Source organism: Sarcophilus harrisii, chromosome 1 (genome assembly GCF_902635505.1).
Source record: "Sarcophilus harrisii chromosome 1, mSarHar1.11, whole genome shotgun sequence".
Taxonomy (NCBI): domain Eukaryota; kingdom Metazoa; phylum Chordata; class Mammalia; order Dasyuromorphia; family Dasyuridae; genus Sarcophilus; species Sarcophilus harrisii.
In genome coordinates, this window is record NC_045426.1 from 499,873,143 (window position 1) to 499,893,399 (window position 20,257).

The 20,257-nt window shown below is 33.2% G+C and overlaps 1 protein-coding gene across 10 annotated transcripts in view; it reads right to left on the minus strand.

The window, feature by feature from the left end:
• EPB41L3 (erythrocyte membrane protein band 4.1 like 3) overlaps positions 1 to 20,257 on the minus strand; it is a 220,782-nt gene that overhangs the window by 12,921 nt on the left and 187,604 nt on the right. For all 10 annotated transcript variants that reach the window (XM_031946598.1, XM_031946599.1, XM_031946607.1 and 7 more), the window contains one exon: positions 11,347 to 11,454. In XM_031946598.1, the coding sequence (XP_031802458.1) occupies positions 11,347 to 11,454 (108 nt within the window). The remainder of the gene's footprint in view (positions 1 to 11,346; positions 11,455 to 20,257) is intronic.

Consider the following 20,257-nt stretch of genomic DNA (forward strand, 5'->3'; position numbering starts at 1 on the left):
TGGAAGGCCTGAATCAAATTTAAAAGAAAAAGAGACATTCCCAATATTCAGAGAATATGAATGATTTTCAAAGGAAGAATTCTAAGCTATCAACAACCATATGGGAGAAACAGTGCCCTAAAACACTAATAGAAAAATGTAAATTAGAACTCTAAGGTAGTACCTCACATCCATCAGATGGGCAAAGCTGGCAAAAAAGTAAGATGACAAGAGCTGGAAAGATTGTGGGAAAGTAGGTACATTCATGAACTGCAGGTAGAAAAATGAAATGGTCCATCTGGAAAGCATTTTGAAATTATTACCTAAATGTTACTAAACTATATGTAGTACCCAGCAGTATAATTGACATAAAACTCTCCAGGTCTTTCTGAAATCATCTTGCTAATCATTTCTTATACAATAATATACCATAACATTCCTATACTATAACTTATTCTGCCATTCCCCAACTGATAGGCAACCACTCAGTTTTTAGTTTCTTGCCACTACAAAAAGGGCTGCCATAAACATTTTTGTACATGTGTGTTTCAAGTTCTGTTTTACCTCACATTGAACAAGTTGGCAAAAATGGTAAAGAGAGACAGAGAAAGGGAGAAAGAAAACAGAGAGAGACAGAGAGACAGAGAGAGACAGAGACAGAGAGAGAGAGACAGAGGGAGAGAGACAGACAGACAGAAGGAAAGACAAAAAGAGACAGAGAGGGGAGGAGGAGGGAGAGAGAGAGAGAAGACTGAGAAGATACACCAACCATTCTGGGAACTGATTTGGCATTCTGTGAATCAAGTCACTAAATAATTCATAAATTACTCATATTCTTTAACTTAGTGATCCCATTACTAGGCACACATCCAAAAGCTAACATTTATATAGTATTTTTAAGCTTACAAAGTATTTCATATATATTATCTCATTTGACACCCAGGAAGTCAATGACAGAAACAAATGTTCTCTCTATATAAAACAAAATTATTCAAAGCAGCATTTGATGATATCCAACAAAATAAAATTAAATTGGAAAATGGTTACCTATAAATTCAATAATAGCTAAAAAGATTATGGCATATGCATGAATTATTTTTGCTCATAATGAGGTCCAACATAATAAGCAACTAATAGAACTAATGTTTGTAGTAATGTAAGTAATGAGAAATGGGCCAATTATGATAAATTGTAATCAACAATGTTATCTTGAAGAACTGGTAAAGAAACAAATGTCAATCCTCTTATTAGAGAGGTGAGAAGAATGGATGTCAAATGTTATCACTGTCAGTTATGGTTCTCTGTTGGTTAACTTTGCTTAAAATTTTGTCATTATGGTGGTACAAAAACAAAGAGCAGCAAACTACTAAAAATGGACTTTTGCAGGAAAGATCAACTTTGAATTGGTAAAAATTTGCATCATTTCTCAAATACAGTCCAACTGAATTCTTCCTCTTCTACAGTTCTATACCAAGTTCACTGTTCTTTTGCAGAGTCTCCAAGATATATATATCAGTTGACTAGTTTAATGGGCTGCCCATTCAACGGTATGTCAAAATGTGGGCAGTATATGTATACTTTTTCCAATTGTTTTTTCCTATATGGGATACTAGACTAATCTCTTTTGAATTCTGAATCTGAGGAAGCCATGTAGTCTTTCCAGGTTTAATACAAAGAATATTTAAGCATAAGTATTTATGTGAAAAATCTCACAAACTATAAGAAGTCTATCTATTTTGACTGCACAGGACTCGCTGTTTATGAATGGTTTTGGAAAGCATACATCTCTCTGTTTATTTTTGTTTGCTTGATATTCAGAGGACCATTAAACAAAGTTATTTCCATAGTTCCATCTGTCAAGGAATTTTATGTGATCTTAACATATATATATGCAGTTTATTGGAGTAAAACTTTAAAGACTATGTTTTATTCCAAAAAATAAAATATTTTTTGATGGGCAACAACAACAAAAATGAATAGATTCTCTACTGTATTTCATTAAACACTGTGATTGTAAAGATGTAGCATTTATGAAAGTCTATCTTCTATTACAAATTCTTTCCTTCATTAATAATGTTTCATCAATGGTCCTTCCTCATATTTTAATCAAGTATGTACTCCATTCACATGTAGATTATTCTCAAAAGGAACTTCAATAGACAATAAAGTAGGCATATGAATCAGTTATCATCTTCTTGAAAGGTAATTTGCCTCAACAACTCCTTTTTTCCCCCCCAGTGGTATATCTTTCCCATCTTTCAGATTTATTGAAAATCATTCTCTCAATGTCTTCAACTCCATTTTGCCTCAATCATATATGTCTCCTTTGTGTGTGATTGGTACAGTCCAGGAATTTATTCCATCCTTGTTTTCTCTGTAGTAACTTTTCCTTTCTACACATCACATTAGGGAACATGATGCTCAAAGTCCAGAAGGGATGATCCCACCATCGTCACTGATGAAGCAAAGAGTATGTAATGAAAATATTGACATTTCCCATTTTTGTCTATTGTTCTCTTTTCAATTTCATCTTTAAATGTACTTAGGATGATCTAGCTTAATTGGATCTCTTGTCAGGCTTTCAGGAAACTCATTTTCTCCTCTGTTGCTTTTCATTTTTAATGATTAGATAATGCTATAATCTTGCACTATTTTCTTCTCATAAGATTTTTAAAAATCAGTTTATATCCTACACTGCTTTTGTCTTTGGTTGTCATATTTCCAGTTGACCAAGACAGCAAATGTTTGCTGATAGAGTTTGTGAACTTTTTGGCTTCCTCGTTGTTAGAAATGCTTTATCTTAGTTATATTTCCAAAAGAAATATAGGATCATGGAGGATGATTATATTTAGAAAAGAAGATAATTGTTTTGCATATGTTAAGCTTAAGATATTGATCGGACATTCAAAAGATTGCTGCCAGCAAGTAAAAATGCAGGACTAGGATTTTGTTCAGCAAGATGGTTAAACAGTTATTTTCCTTATACCCTTCTAAACCCTCTCCCCCCTCAATGTAAATTATGTACTAGATAGAGAATAATTCAAGCTGAATCTACAAGACAACAAAAACAGTTTACAAAGCTTATGTATATATGTGTAGGTATGCTTATGTATATGTGTATATCTGTATCTATATACAAAGATATTTTGTGAAGTTATATATATATGTATGTGTGTATGTGTATAAATATGCAAATTTATATACACATATGTACAATTATCACCAGGCTAATTAAATATTAATTGCTCCATTCAGTATCCTCCATTCCACTTTTCAAACTAGGCACAATGAGTACAAATGACCTGGTAAGCTTGGGGTGAAAAGTTTGACTGGAGAGTTGGTCCCTCCACATTAGTGACTTAGGTTTAACTTCCCTTCCTCCAAACCCATAAGAGGTGGCAGGATACTGATTACACCTAAAGGAATAGGAAATTAATTGGTGGACATCAGGGAGGAAAGATGCAGGTAGCTCAGAGTATCTGTCCCTGACGAAACATTACCATCCAAGCAAGTTGAACCTAGTCTTGTTATTTCCTCCCCTGAGGGCCTAGGCAAAACATCCCTACATCTTCACTTGAGAAGGCCAAAGACACACAGCTTCAGGATCTTTGTAATGTGGAAAAGGGTGAAGCCAAAGAGTAAGGAGAGAAACCAGTAGCAAAATACTGGGAATACAAAAAAGTACAATGGAAATACAAGAGAAAAACTATTTTTTTTAATTTAAGGGAAAAACTCTTAGTAAAATGTAGTTCACAAGTAAAAAGACAAACAGAAAAGTTTATAAAGAGAGAAGGTGACAGTCAAGAAAAATCTAAAATGAATTCAGAACATTGACTAAGTATTAAACATACTAAGAAGGAAAATGACCAGAGACTTCCTTATCCAAAGAGAATTCTGCATAAACAAAAGAGATCATAGAGCAACATCAAGGAACTCCAGAAGAGGTTTTATAAAACAGTCAAATTTTTGAAAGAAAAAGTTAGGAATGCAATTAACTCAGAAATTAAAACTTGATGAACAATAAAAAAAAATGAACATTAGTATAAGATACAATAGGGAATTGGAAGCTCTGAGAGAGATTACAAACTGGGAATAGAAAAATATGGAGAGTGAAGAAAATTTGACAGAAGAGATGCAAAGGCAACAATTTTAAAAAGAACATGTGAATAGTATATAAGCCAAAGTATATAAGTATATATATAATATATATGTATATATATATATAAGCCTTAATAAGAAAAATAATAATAGTTAATATTTACATAGTATTTTCTCTGTTAGGCACAGTGCTAAGCACTTTACAATTATTCTTCCATTTGATTTTCAAAATGACTTTGGTACGTTCATGCTTTTATTATCCCCATTTTTATAGATGTGGGACTTGAAGCAATAAATGTTAAGTAATTTGCCCGAGGTCACATAGCTAGTAAGTGTCTTGAGTTCACATTTGAACTCAGGTTTCCCTACCATTTTGCCATTATATTTAGAATTCTCACAAGTCTTTAAAACCATAGAATTTTTTTCTAGGAATCTCTCAGTAAAATGCACATTATAGTTTGTGTGTGTGTAAGACTGGATAGAGAAGAAGACACATTAGCAAATTTCAGCTTTCATTAGTTTATCAGGTTAGTCAACTGACATCTCACAAGAAAACTGGGCTCTAACTTAATATAGGGTCAGAATAGTCATGATGAGAGTCAGTGTTGGCAAAGTTCTGGAATACATGGAATTATGTGAGCAAGACACTTGTGCAAGATCATGAAAGATACTAGAACTCCAGTAAACCCCAAGAAAACTACTATACATTTTAAGTATTTTTCCATTAATATGTTTATTTTCACCAGTCAGTCAAATGATTCACTTATTCAAAATAAAGGCTTTTAACGTGATGTCATAATAATAATAATAATAATAATAATAATAATAATAATAATGATAGAACTTACACTCATCACACATAAACACTGAGCTTATTTCCCCACAAATTTACATACTTTCATTGGGAATAATGAACCATTTGGATCATCAATGGATTTTAGACATGTAGGGAATACATATAGGCAGGGGTGTAAATTTAGGGAACATACGTCTAGGACACATATATAAAGAGTTTTGGACACTGAGGAATTGCTGATATCTTCCAATGATGTCATTCTTTCTTTTTCCCTTCCTACTCAATGTTGTTTCTACTTCTTCCAACTGTTACATCTCTATTCCATGCAGTCTTTAGTCATCCAGCTACATTTGAGGGTCATGTGATACCCCATCCAATATTTTCTAGGAGTGGTGGAGTAGCAGAGTTTCCTTAGTTTAACTATGTCTTCTCTCACTAGGTGCCATGGTTAATAAGTCTGCTTAGGAGGTTAGACAAGTGGAGTAGGGAGGATAAGATAACAGTTCTTTTTTGTCAACTTTCTCAATCAATGATGAGGAAGCATAGCACATAGTAGATACTATATAAATGCTTATCTCTTTTCTTTCCCTATCTCCTCCATCATGCAGCCTGTGCAATTGAAAATCTTGTCTGATAATATTGGGAGAAGAATTAAAAAGGCACCAATCTTTGTACAATTTCTTCCCAGAAACAATTCACATCTTTCTCTCTCTTAACACACACACACACACACACACACACACACACACTTATATAAGCAAAGATAAGGGGAAGATGCTGTAGCCAAGAGATAAAAGCCTTGGAACTGGGCTTCTTAGACATGGTTTGCTGGAAAAGGACTAGTTCTTAATGTTAGAGTGATTTGAAGAAGTTTGTTTTCTTATAAATATAAAAGCTGATGATGGAATAATGATTATAATCCAATGACAGTTTATCGTTTATAATAATAAGGATGACTTTTGAGGCACTGAAAAAAAATAATTCTGTACATTTGCCCAATCAATTATTCCTTTTTTGTGCCCGGCATGCTTACGGCAATGTAACTGAACAAGAACCAAAGTACTTTAAGATTGATATATTCAGTGAATTAATTCTCTCTGTGCTTTCTCTATATACAAATTTATTCCCCTAGCTCTTTCAAAAGTCCCACAATTGCAGAGAGAATATAAACTGAAAAACTCTTTGGTTCCAACTAGTATTACAGGACAGTTAAAAAGAAGGGAAAAATAGTACCCAATCTTGCTTGACGATCACCACTTTGAGGTCATTGTCATCTTCATAAGCATTAAATATCTATCCATACTATATCATCTTGAATTATAAACTGGTTTGAAATATAAAGCAATGGGTATATCAAATAAGGATTTATAAAGCAAGTAAAAATGAATAATTTGAGAAGTGAAATCTTAAAGTAACTTATTAGAATAACTCTGTCAAAGAAAATCCCACAGTAACAAAAGATAATCTTGTCTACCAATATGAGGTGGTCATTTTTAATTCTGCAGAGACTCTTGTGTTAAATGCCTCATAATCATGTATGAAGCACTAATAGAATAAATTATGGATATGGATTTGTGATCTCGTTGATTTTGTTGCTCTCTTCAGTAGTGTAGATCAACCTATCAATTCCTACCCATCCTATGTTACTCTTCTCCATAATCTCTAATAAGCAGGGAGTCCATGCAAGATAATAAAGACCTTTTTTGCTTCCTTCCAGTGCCACAAAGACCCCTATTATTTGTTTATCTGTCAACCCTCACCTTTGCCAGGGCACCAGTCTACCTTCTTTTTCTATATATTTCCTTGTGACATCATTTGATCCTGTTCTTCTGTGAAGTTCTTTTATTGTTATGTGTTGCAGCCTACTTGTACCTACCACATACCTTTCTATTTCTTTTCACATGAGACTTATTTTTGTGTTCTTCAAATATTGTTTTGTTCCATTTCATATAGTTATTTTGGCCATTGGTACTTTAAATGTGAGCTCCTTGTCCGATAATCAACAAGAATGCATACTATTGGAGAAATTAAATCATATCTAGACATTTTCACTTTCAACAAAACAAGAAGAAAGAAGTTGTAGCTAAATGGGAGACTGAATAACAGGTACTCCTTGAAGTGCTAAAGAAATTATTTAGTTATCATATTTGAATATAAGTAGTAAAAAGATTGTATTTTGTTTCTGGGAGCAATTTGGTGTAACAAAAGTTCTGCAGTTGTCTGAAGGCAATCCAGGTTGCTCCATCTCTCTTGTTGGATCCCAAGTCCAATTTGTCCATTTTTTTCTGTACTGAAGGTTACTGTACACATAATTGTGAAAATATTGGATATGAAATTTAAAAATGTGTATTAATCTTAAATTTCCAATGAGACACTCAGATTTTTATGGCTACTCTCATGCTTTAACTTCAATATATATTTCTTTGCTGTACTTATTCTCTATAACTATGTCTTCCACATCATATTTTCTTAAAATCTGAGGGATTAAAAGGTTCTTAGTGATTCTATTGTTCAAATCTTCATTTTTTGGCTAAAGAAGCCTAACCATCAGAGAGGATAAGTCTGAGGTTATGCAAATAGATCACGGCAGAGTCAAGACTTGTAATGTTCTTTCCATTATACTACATTGCTTTTTATTTATTCCAAAATCACGTGATGAATCAATCTCCTCTAGAATCAATGAAGAAAATTGTTAAATCAATTTGTGGGTACAGAATATAGCACACGGATAAGGCATGCTAAAGAGGAAATTCAGAATAGAGTCAATTAGTAATTTCTGAAAGGAATTATCATTAAAATGTAATTGCACCTTAAGTCTCAATTTCTGGAGATTAAACAGTGTTCTATTTATAAACCAAGTGAATAGTAACAGAATTCATACATTATATAAATATAGAAATCAAATTACCATTTTTATTATCACTGCAATCATCCCAAGGAGGAAGATAAACTAAGATATTTATTTCTTTCCTTTTCATTTTTTAGATTAACAATCCCACTAACGAACCCTAATAAAAATTATTCTCAAACAATGATGCAAAAAGCAATTCTAATGCCAAGATTAGCTAATCCCACAAACATTTTCCAAATTGAGCTCTCTATTTTGATGATTTGTATTAATAGATGAGTCATAATCATTCAAAGAGATCAGTCATTCAACATTGAGGTATGCAGTCATCTACAATAATATTCAGGAGGTACAATGAAAGATACCACAAAATGGGCAAAGAGAATGCAGGGTCCAGGGAAGTGATGTACAAGGAGGTGACCTGCTAGAAGAGTGTAGCTTCTTGTGTTCCAAGGAAATGATGACATGTCATCAGGAGAAAGATCAAAGAGTGAACTTCCTTCTTTCAGTGAGGGGCCCAGATTAGATTGTATAACACAAATATGTAATGTATCCAGTCAAAGTAACTGAAATTTCTTCCAACTTTGTTCAGAAGAAAAGGGGTAGAGGAGTTAGATGGTAGGAATAGTCCAAGGCTGAAGTCTGACAAGAGAAGAGTAATAAAAGGACAAAAGGATATGAAATTCTAGAACAGAACATATTATATGGCTAAATACTGCATTGATGATGGAGAGAGTAAAAACTAAAGCCAGAGAAGGAGCTTAGAGAGAAATTATTATTTTTCTATTTTGTTAATGACCAATTATTAATATTGGGATGCAGGATTTTTTTTTATCTTTTTTTTTCTTTTTACATCCTCATTCAGGGACCAGCCCTTGTAGGTCAGTCAGTCTCTGAGGACAGGGCTGATGATGACATTAGTTTAATTCTCCAGGAACATTCTATTCTCCTCAGTCTTGGGCAGGACCCCATCAAACTAGAAGAGTGTATTTCTGATTAAAGTGTAAATAGAATCTAATATAGGTGAATTCTAGTCATAAAACAATGGGCTTATGCACTGGAACAAAGGCTCTTAAACTATGGGTCTCCATCCCAAATGGAGTCATGTAACTGAAAGTGGAAGATTATGGAAAAATTTTGCAACAGTACCAGGTATCAAATATTCCATCAAGATCTAATTATTTATGTAAAAATAAACAAGCACATTCATCTCAGTATGCAAATTTTCTTTAATCTTTAATAAATGGTAAACTTGCATGTATACCAAAGAATTGTTTTAAAGTAAATTTCTTTATGATCATCAGTAAATATTTGATTTGTATATCTATTTTATATACTTATGTGCCCGGGGTCCTGTAAAAATTTCTTGGATGAAAAGAGATCACAAATGGAAAAAGTTTAAGAATCTCTGTCTTAGAAGCCCTTTACCCCATCCCACACAATCATTATTCAACTTGAGTGGTCTGGGAGGAGTTTCATTCTTTGGTCCAGATAGCTGGCTCAACTGAGCTTAATAAAGCCAAGTTCTCAGCATAAGGAATAGAAAGCTTTCAACCCAGCCTTCATTTGAAAGTGTGCTCCCTTTCTTGATTGTTTACCAATCAGGGTTTACTTCCACTTATCAGAGGCACCCATTTTTCCAAGGGTATTTAAGCATTTGATAATCTCCATGGCTACGTCTTTGGTTACCTAAAAAACCGTTGAGCATAAGCTTATTGATTATTTGCTAGCCTAATTAATGATCATTAATTACCCAGAAACTCTCAGGCTTTTTCTTAATCTCAACCTAAGAAAATGCTGAGAGGTGGAGGGACTGAAACACTTGATGAGGGAAAAGAATAGATTATGTGGATGAACTATATGGAGATGTGGAATAATAGGAGGTTATGTCCACATTAGATAATGCCCAAGTTTCTAATAAGGGAAATGGAACATTTATTCATAATGGCAAGTTCCAATATGTAACCATCCTTATGTGTAACTGAAGTAGAGTAAAGAAGCAACTAAAAGAATTTAAGAGGGTGAAGGATTGAGATGATATGGAGACTGAGGGAACATCTAATTTGGTTATTAGATACTCCCAGTATAAGACGAGGAGTTGGAAAGGTGGAGAAGAAAATCAGGTAGTGAATACTTAGAGAATGACGTGTGGATAGATGTACTATAGCTACTATAATTAAGGTTGGATGAAAACTTTTTAATGAATGTACTTAAGAGAAGTAAACTGAGTAAAGAAGTTAAACTGAGAATATTACAGAAAGAATAAGAGAGAAAGAAGAACAAGATGAAGGAAAGTTTATTAAAATAGGAATTCTAAGGGACACAATGGAAGGGATGAGTAGGGTTGGATTGAAACATAGGTGAGGTAGAGTAGAAGGGAATGGAGAAGACAGAACAGGAAGAGGAGACTGGGGACTTTCTCCCACTAAACAGCTGGTAATTTATTATTACAGAGATGGGGAAAGAAACAGAAAAAGCAACAAGAATGACAAACGAGCACTGAAGCTCAAAGTTTCTAAAAAGTATTATAGAGGGAACTTTATTTTCTTTATATACCCAAATATGAGGAGAATCATAAAGTAGAGAAGAAAAGCATGGAAAAGTTTTTTTCTTTCTAAAAATAAAGTGGCATAAAGAATATGTAGATGCCATATCAAAATATATTCCAACCTTCTGCATCCATTTGGAAGGTTTCTCCAATATTATCTGAGTCAGGATAATCTCTACAGTTATTTAACATTTACTTTCTTACTCATGCTCAAGACCTGTTACATCAGCCAACCCTACATAGGATAACTAACACATCTGCAAAAAGTTTGGGCATTTATAAAGTCACAATATTATGTATAAAAGGTACTTTACAATTTCATCAAATCCTCTTGCCCTGAATTCATGTAACTCTGTCTTAAACTATTTTGTTCATAAAGACACTCAGAAAATGAGATTATACAACTCACTTAGTAAGCCTTTTCTAAAAAGAAATAAGCAGATGAATGCCAAATATTTATCAGAAACTATTAAATTTTCATCAAAAAATCTAAAACTAAAAATTAAGGATTAAAAAATCCAAAGTCAAAATTATATGGAATAAAATATTGGAAAAATATTGGAAAGAATTTAAGTACAATTAAATAAATAATGAGAACACAAATGGATCACAGATTGCATTCTTGATAACAATACATGAATGTTGGAGTGACTTTTTCTCATTTAGAAAACATGTAGACTTTTTAGTAGTGGACTCAATAATTACTTCATCACTGCTAGAAAAATGTTTCCAGAATGAATCATTTGCCATAAATATTTCTAAGCTACTTATTGCTCAAGATGTTTATTTTTAAAAAGTGAAATCCCTGTCACTTCATGAGCATGTGAAATAAAACAACATGCTCAATGATTGGACAGGCCTGTTGTTGAATATAAAATCAGACACAACAGTCCAAACACACTCTAAAAATAACTGCACAAATAATGCCAGCCTCTAGTTTTATGAGCTATTAAAAAAAATCCCCAGTCATATCTAGACTAGAAAATATTTTGCAGTAATTTGGAATTTCAATAATCTTTTAATGCAAATCATTAATAACAAAAAAGCATAATGCTCTTGAAGCAGTTTCATCCATACCTTTATATAAGATGCAGATAGCAAATTTCCAAACGTTGGTTGATAAGTAAATGGGAAAAGTGCATCTATTTCACTTGCTTGGAATGCAAGTAAACTGTCCTTTTGTACCTAAAAACAAACACAATGCAAAGTGGAATATAGATAACTTTCAGTAATTTTGTGATTCTTTTTTTTGTTGTTGTTCGTTGTAAAGGATGTGTTCAATATAGGTCAAAATCCATTCCTTCATTAAGGGCTGTATTATACAGCAAATTAAACTTGAATCTTAATAGGATGACATCAATGGTTTACAGTTAAGTATTAAAAATGATGAATTTCTAAATATAAAGATAATCATGGCTTCAACAATTATTTTATTTTCAAAAGAATACAAAGCCTTATACTCAGTCATTATGAAGTTCTTCTCTGTTTTCTCTGTGGAACTTTCACTGGCCTTGGGATAGAATGTGAATACATTTTAAGGGTCAGTGGTTTTATCATTATGGGTACTTCTTCCACCAAATACAGCTCACAATCTCTTTATTATTAGTTGGATGTTTTGTTTTGTTTTTTTTGATATTGCTGTGGTCAAAACACTGTGTAATCCCATGTTCACACTGGTGATGAACCTTTTCAGGCTAAACCTAACCTGTTTCTCATATACAGCTATTCAATTCACTTCCAGGCCCAAATCTGAAGTAGGATTTTCATTGAAATATTACAGTGATATAAAAACTCAGTACTTTTCCCTCAAAGACTTTATTATACCATAGTAATATTCACAAAGCTTCAAGCAAAAGACACAAGGAGCTAGCTAGCTTGTGAACTCCATTTGGCAGAACATTTTGAGGCACAATAACAAAATAAATTAGAATATGTTTACCTAGTACCAATGTATCATACACTATATTAATAGGGGATATCGAAATATGGACATGGTCTCCATTTTCACAGTACTTATAATTAGTAGTGGGAGATAGCACTAGAACTAGCATAATATGAAATTATGAGAGTAATTATCTTCTAAGCTTCACAAGACTAACAGTAGAAAGTGGGGGAGGGAGGGAAGGGACATTCTGAACTAAAATAGTTCTAGTTGGCTTCATGTAGGAGATGGAACTTGGGTTAGATCTTGAAGGATAGTTAAGCAAAAGATAAATGAATCACAGGACAACTTTCTAGATGCCTGGATCAGCATGTGAAAATATAAAAAAGTGGGAGTGAACAGAAAATATGATCAAAACAGCAAGGGAATTAATTAAATTAAGTAGAAACTTCATGGTAGGAAATAAGATAATAGTCAAAATGAAGGCAGATTCCATAATTCTTCCACAGAATTAAAAAACATTGGGAAAGGAACCATGTTCCTTAGAACTAAGATATTAGACTTCATATAATCTGGCCTCTTTATTTTATAAATAAAGATATGAGAAAAGATTACACCAGCTAATGACCACAACACCAGCAAAAGCAGCTACTGCTTTAAAGTTTTAGTATTAGAGAGGTTCAATGACCCACTTGAAGTCAGACAGTAAGTGTCAAAATTGAGAGTTGAGCCCTGGTTTCTACAAACTCCAAAGAATACCAATTTTCTCCTACATAAGGCATACCAGTTTATCTCATCCAGAGATAGCCCCCTTTCAATGAAGAACAAGATTACATTCCTTGAATGTGTAATGGATATAAGGAAAAAACTGGAGACCAAAATATAACATTATATATATGGAGTATATATTTAGAGCGGTATGATTGGGCTACACTTAATCATCAGTACATCAGTACTTAATCATCAGTACCTATGCCTCTGAGTTGGTTTGCTTCTTCTGTTCATGAGTATTTATATATATATATATATAATATATATATATATTATATATATATATTATACAAAACACCATGGAACATTAAAGGATATGGTTAAGACTGTAGTTTCCCTAAAGCAAAGCTGAATAATGATCCTATTTAGCACTTAATGGATTTTTAAATGAGAAAATTATTTGAGATAAGAGAATAATAATGGGACACATATTGTTTATAATATTTCAGGACATTAAGAATTACTGGCTTATAATATTAATGATTGGGGCTGGGGCAAAAAATGTATAAACTCAGAATGGACTAAGATATCAGATGAGTGCTTAGGTGAAAGGGCTGGGGGGAGGGCAGCTTTACAGGAAATAATCAAAGAAAAACTGGGTATATAGGGCAATGATAATGTACATGAAAATGGAACTTCTCAACTTATATTTTGCCTCTATTTTATGTGATTGAGAGAATTAGTTTTGAAACAGTTAAGATACAACATAAATAGATAATGAGGCTAAGCTAAGTGAGAAGATAGCAAGAGAGTACTCATTAGCCCTCAATAAGATCAAGCTACCTGACTCAGATAAACTAGAATATTGAAAGCACTGAACATTCTTGATAAACTTGGAAAGAACACAGAAAACAGGAGATGTAGATGGGCTTAACTTCAACTACATATAAAATTGTAGAATTAATTATTAAAAGGATGGTTTGTGAGTTTTTTAAAATGAAAGCAGTAATGAGTAAGGGCCAGCATGATTTTATTAGGAATATGTCAAGCCAGACTAATTTCATTTAGTTCTTGGGAGGGTTATTAAAGTGATAGATAAGGAGTTCTGTAAGCATAATTTAATTTGCTATCCTTGTGCACAATATGGAAATATGTTCTATATTGCAGCACAATTACGTACATTTGGAATTTGCTAAATAATTGCATCTAAGAGTACCATTAGTGATCGCGGCCAACTGGGAAGGCATTTTCCAGTGGAATGGCTCAGGGATCTATTCCTGGTTCTCTATTACTTAAATCATTTTCATCAGCAATCTTAAGTAAGGGTATGATGGCATGCTTCTTAAATTTATGGATGACTCCAGTTGAACAAGAAAGATCCCAGAGTAACTAGCCAAATGGTTATCAATAGTACAGAATGATGGGGTGGATCAATGAAATTTAATAAGTTTTTGGAAGACCTGAGTTCAAATTTGGCCCCAAACACTTACCAGCTGTGTTATTAATTCTGGGAAAGTCATTTTCTAAGCTGTAAAATAAGCTGGAGAAGGAAATGGCAAACCACTCCAAGATCTTTGTCAAGAAAATCCCAAATGGGATCAGGAAGAGTTGGACATGACTAAAAAATGATTCAACAACAATGATGAATGAATGACTCCTAAAGAAGTCTGAGTTTTAGTTTACTGAAAGCCCAATAATAGTCATCATATTGATGCAGTAAATAAAATACAATAAAATTTTAAGCTATATAGCGAGACATTATCTTCAAACCAAAGACTCTGTCCTGTTAATATTATATCTGGAGTACTGAAGTTAGTTCTGGGTTACATATTTTAGGGAGGATATTGATAAATTGGAATATAACCAGAAGACACTAAACAGAATGTTAAAAGATATCAAGACCATTTCACATGTAGATAATTAAAGAACCCTAGATGTTTAGCCTGTAGAAAAGATTTTGAAAAGGGTTGGGGTTGTTTAGTATGTTATGTTTTCTAGTAGTTCAAAGGCTATAGAAGAGGAAATATATTCATTATTCTTGGCACTAGAAGAGTAAATGAAGAGAAGTTGAAGAGAAACAAATTTCAGCTTGAGATAAGCAGAAATTTCCAAAGAATTATAGATATCCAAAAGATGATGAAAATGTTTGAGGAAAATATTAGTCTCTAAAAGCTTAGCTGGCCAAGAATAAACTTCTAGCAATGGAGAATGTTGCATAAAGGATTTGTTTGGCTACAAATTTGATTAACTGATCCTCTGAGATCCCTTTCCATGCTGAGATTCTGATACACTTTGACCTTTAATTAGAAAAGGAAGAACATTTAAGTAAGGCGAACACATCAACCAATAGTGGTGTATGAATGGCAAACTAGTCAAAAATATGTAATATGTGAGATTATAAGAAAACAAATTACTTAGGTAAGAATGCAGGGAATGGTGCATGACTAGAACAGTGTCTGGCACATATCAAGTACTTAATGAGTGCCTAGGGATTGATTAATTAATTGGCTGTAGGTTCTCTTTTGCGATTCTCTCTCATTTGTTCTTGAGAGTTCTAAAAATTGACCATCTGAGAGAGGCCGTCAAAAAATTCAAGTTCCCTTGGATATCTGAATATGCATCCATTATCACAGGACCTCAATATAGAGTATAGATAGATGTCACAAGGACATTTGAATGGGCTCACAATTACTTGTCCACCTCTAATTCACTACTCTCACATTTGATCTCTGGGTTTATTGGGTTCTCCCTAAATATTCTTCTTTCCCAAATAGAATCTACTGGGGACCTAAAAGTAGGCCATTCAGATCTGTAACATCTGTAAGAGCTCATTAATCACAGTTCCTAAAATATTGGCATTTCTTAATTTTTTCATTAAAAAATTTTTAATGATATTTTATTTTTCCAACTATGTGCAAAGATAGTTTTCAAGATTCACCTTTGCAAAATCTTGTGTTACAAATGTTTTACCTTCTCTCTCCTCTTCCCCAAGACAGAAAGCAATTTGAATATCAGTATTTCTGAGCACAGTAAGACATAGACTTTCACATAGTGCCAGAGACTGAAGAATTATTCAGCTTCCAAATATCTCACTCTTTCCAGGGTTTCACTCAAGGTCCATATGAGGGGTGAACACAATCTCCTGGGAATTGTTACCTGAACAAATCACCCCTTGAAACAACCTACAAAATTCATAACTTAGCATAGAATCATATATTTAGAATTCCAAGGAACCTTAGAGGTTTGTTTAGTCTTGTACTTCTCAGTGTTGCCCAGGAACACAGTGAGGTCATCAGATCAACACTAAGACATTTTAGTTTCCAATAGAGAAAATGTTGAAAGATATATAAATAAAAGTTGGGGGGAAGAGGAAAAGGAAGATCCTAAATCAATTTTTTAATATAAAGGGGTCCTGAGAGCAAAAAGTTTAAGAAGTTCTGAATTCTAGTCCACTGTATAATACATTATACACATGAAAAAACTGATGGCCAACTAAGTTAAGTGACGTGGCCATGATGACACAGCTTCTCAGAGCCTGGAAGAGAAATTTAACTCAGATTCTCCAGTTTCAAGTCCAGAAATCTCCTTCCCCAAGACCCACCCATGCACTTAAATGCAAAGTGTTTCTCTATCATAGTATAGAATTATGATTTATTTTCTCAATTCTCAAGAAAGAGGAACTCAGTAACTTTTCCACACTTTGTCACATAAACCCATGAGCTAAACTTCGTACTGTTAAGATAAATAACTATCATGAATCAAATAAATGACTTGATATTCTTTTGTAACCTACAAGTTGTTTTTACAATTTTAGACACTTGTTCCCATGGAGGCAAATTCCCCCGGGGTTCTTAGCCTAATGAGAGTGAGACTGAGCAATGATGATGTCTTAAGAGATTTCATGGATAATTTTGTAGCTGCTACTGTATGATTGATTGAATGAAGTCTCCTATACTAGTTAAGGGGCATCCAGCAGCAGACACTGAGATCTGATACCAAACTTGTGAGGGCCTACAGCTTCTAATCCTGTGGCACAGTGTCACACTCTATAATCTCTTAGTAAGAGTTTGTAGAATTGAATGGAAACGAGTTGAGTTAAACTTTCCCATGGGATTCTGGCTATTTTGCTTTTTAATAGGAGTGGCTAATGTCTAGATCCCAATTTCTTAAACTGTGGGTTGCAACCCCATCTGGGGGTATCATAACTGAATGTGGGAATTATGAAATTATGATTTATTATTTGTAACTGTTTGATTTGATTACCTATATACCTGGGATCATCTAAAAATTTCTTAGGTGAAAAGGGGTTGTGAATGGAAAAAAGAGCTTAGAAGAACAAGGTCAGTGGTAGGAAAAAAACTAAGTCTTAAATGAAAGAAATTTATTTGTGCATATTGCATTATCGTTACTTACTGGTGAACTTATTAAATAAAGGGAGTTTGAAAATCAGCACTACCCTTGACCTTGTAAAGATCTTTTTCTTCTCAGACAAAAATAAATGAAATTACTCATTTTTCTTAACATTTAGAGACATCTCAAACATAAGCACACTATAAGATAGTGCTGGGCACAAGGCCAGCATTTTCTGTATTACATTTCCTGTATTTCTAGTGTGATCAAAGAATAAATAAATGTTGTTTAGTAGGTTTTTTTTCATTTCATTTATAGTCAAGCTTTGATTAAAAGGAACCCAAATGACCTGAACGTTCAGATAACTAGATTTGTTATTTTTGTCTCTTGCAATTTAAGGTGAAAATGCAAACTGATAAACACACAAGATGATGTAAGAATAATTTAAAATAAATTTTCAAAACCACTTCCAAGGTGAGTGTACATAATTCAGTCCAAACCCCTATAGCTTCATTTAAAATGGCATACAGTGAGAATCCATTCTCAAAATAACCAATAGGCATCAAGATTCTCAATCACTAAGGAATAAGATGAGGTTTACTATGTTCATGTTTCTAAGGCAAAAAAGTGAACTGGGTCTAGCAGATTTTTTAAAAAAGCAATGGTTGGAAAAAATGCTTTCTGCTATTATTTGGTACATCAGAATTTAATTCATCAATAAAAATTATCATGAAGTCCTAAATTCTGTATTAGAATTGGAAGGGACCTCATATTATATACATGAACTCCCTTACATTATGAAAAAGGAAACTTGAACCTTCTGGTTATTATTTAAAAATTAATCATGAACATTCTATTCAAAAATGTCCTCTATGTTTAATCTAAAAATTGAGTCAGATAGACCATATATGAATGGGGATTGATGGAATCATTTGTCAATAAATCCAAATTAAAGCAAATACCTTAAAGCCCCTTAATAAAGTTGAAAGGAATGAAAGTCATTGGATTAAATAATATGACACTACACATGAAGTATGTTGGGAGTTACTGAAGATACTCAGCCATGCTCTGTAGGATGGATAAAAAACAAGTTGGTTTAGAACCTATCATTCAAGTGGTAAGACAACCTAAAGGAGAAAGCAGTCTAGCAAACTTCCTGAGAGGGAATTGCTTGGCATTGGTGAAAAGGAGAATTTCTGTTTTCTCCACTCCTACTTTCATCAGATACTGACCCTGTGAAATTAAAAAGATTCATATATAACAACCAGAATTCCCAGAATTGCAGCAGTCATATATAACAACCAGAATTCCCAGAATTGCAGCAGTCACTAGAATTGTCTGCATTACATTGATGGAGTTGTAAGTTTGACCAACAATTGTGGAGAAAAATGGGAATTAATGCTCAAAGGAAACATATTCTGAGCATATTCTTTGATCCAGCAAAATCACTACGAAGTCTATATTCCAAAGAGATAAAAGGGGAAGGGCCTACATGTACAAAATATTATTAGCAGCTCTTTTGTGGTGGCAAAGAATTGGAAATTGAGGGGATGTCTATTCGTTTGTGATTTGCTAAACAAGTGTAGTATTTGATTGTTTTTTAAAAATTAATTAATTTTTAATACACATTGCTTTATGAATCATGTTGGGAGAGAAAAATCAGAGCAAAAGGGAAAAACCATAGGAGATATTAAAAACAAAAACAGAAAAAAGAAGTGAACATAGCATGTGTTGATTTATATTTATTCTCCTTAGTTTTTTTTTTTTTTTTTTCTGGATGCAGATGGCATTTTGTGTCCAAAATCTATTGGGATTTCTTGGATCACTGAGCTACTGAGAAGAACCAAGACTTTCATAGTTGATCGTTGCACATTCTTGCTGTTATTGTGTACTTGTGTATTCAGCTATTCCACAATTGATGTGCATTTACTCATTTTCTAATTCTTTGCTACCACAAAATGAGCTACTACAAACATTTTTGCACATATGGGTCTTTTCCCTTCCTTTATGAATTCCTAGGGATACAGACTCTGCTGGGTCAAAAGACAGTTTTATAGCCCTTTGGGCATAGTTCTAAATTGTTCTCTAGAATAGCTGGATCATTTTACAACTCCTTCAACACTGCATTAATATTCCAGTTTTCCCACATCTCCTCCAACATTTATCATTATCTTTTCCTATCATCTTAGCCAATCTGACAGGTGTGAGGTGGTACCTCGGAATTGTTTTAATTTTCATTTCTTTAATCAAGAATGGCAAAGAGCATTTTTTCATGTAACTATAGATGACTTTAATTTTGTCACCTGAAAATTGTCTGTTCATATCCTTTGACCATTTGTCAATTTGGGAATGTCTTGTATTCTTATAAATTTGGTACAGTTCTTTTTATATTTTAGAAATGAGACTTTATCAGAAACACTGGCTGTAAAGATTTTCCCCCGTATTTGTATTTCCCTTTTAATGTTGTTTCTGTTGGATTTTTTAATTTAATATAATCAAAATCTATTTAATTTAATATAATCAAAGTTGTCCATTTTATCTTTCATAAGGTTCTCTAGTTTTTCTTTGGTCATAAATTCCTCCCTTCTCCAAACATCTTATAGGTAAATTATGCCTTGCTCTCCTACTTTGTTTATGGTATCATCCTTTATGCTCAAATCATGTACCCATTTTGACTTTGTTTTGGTATGGGACATGAGATGTAGATCTATATCAAGTTTCTGACACATTATTTTCCAGTTTTCCCAGAAATTTTTGTCAAATAGTGAATTCTTATAACAGAAGCTAGAGTTAGGGGTTTATCAAATACTAGATTATTATAGGCCTTGATTATTGTTGTCATGTGTGCCCAATCTATTCTACTGATCCATCACTTTATTTCTTAGTATCAAATGGTATTATTTCATTTTTGTTTTGATTGGACAATAGATGTATTGTGATTTTGGAAAAGAAGGCATTAGTAATTGGAGGTAGGGATTAGGAAGGACTTCATAGAGGTGAAGTCCTTGGGCTGAGACTCAAAGAAAATTAGAAATTTTAGGAGGT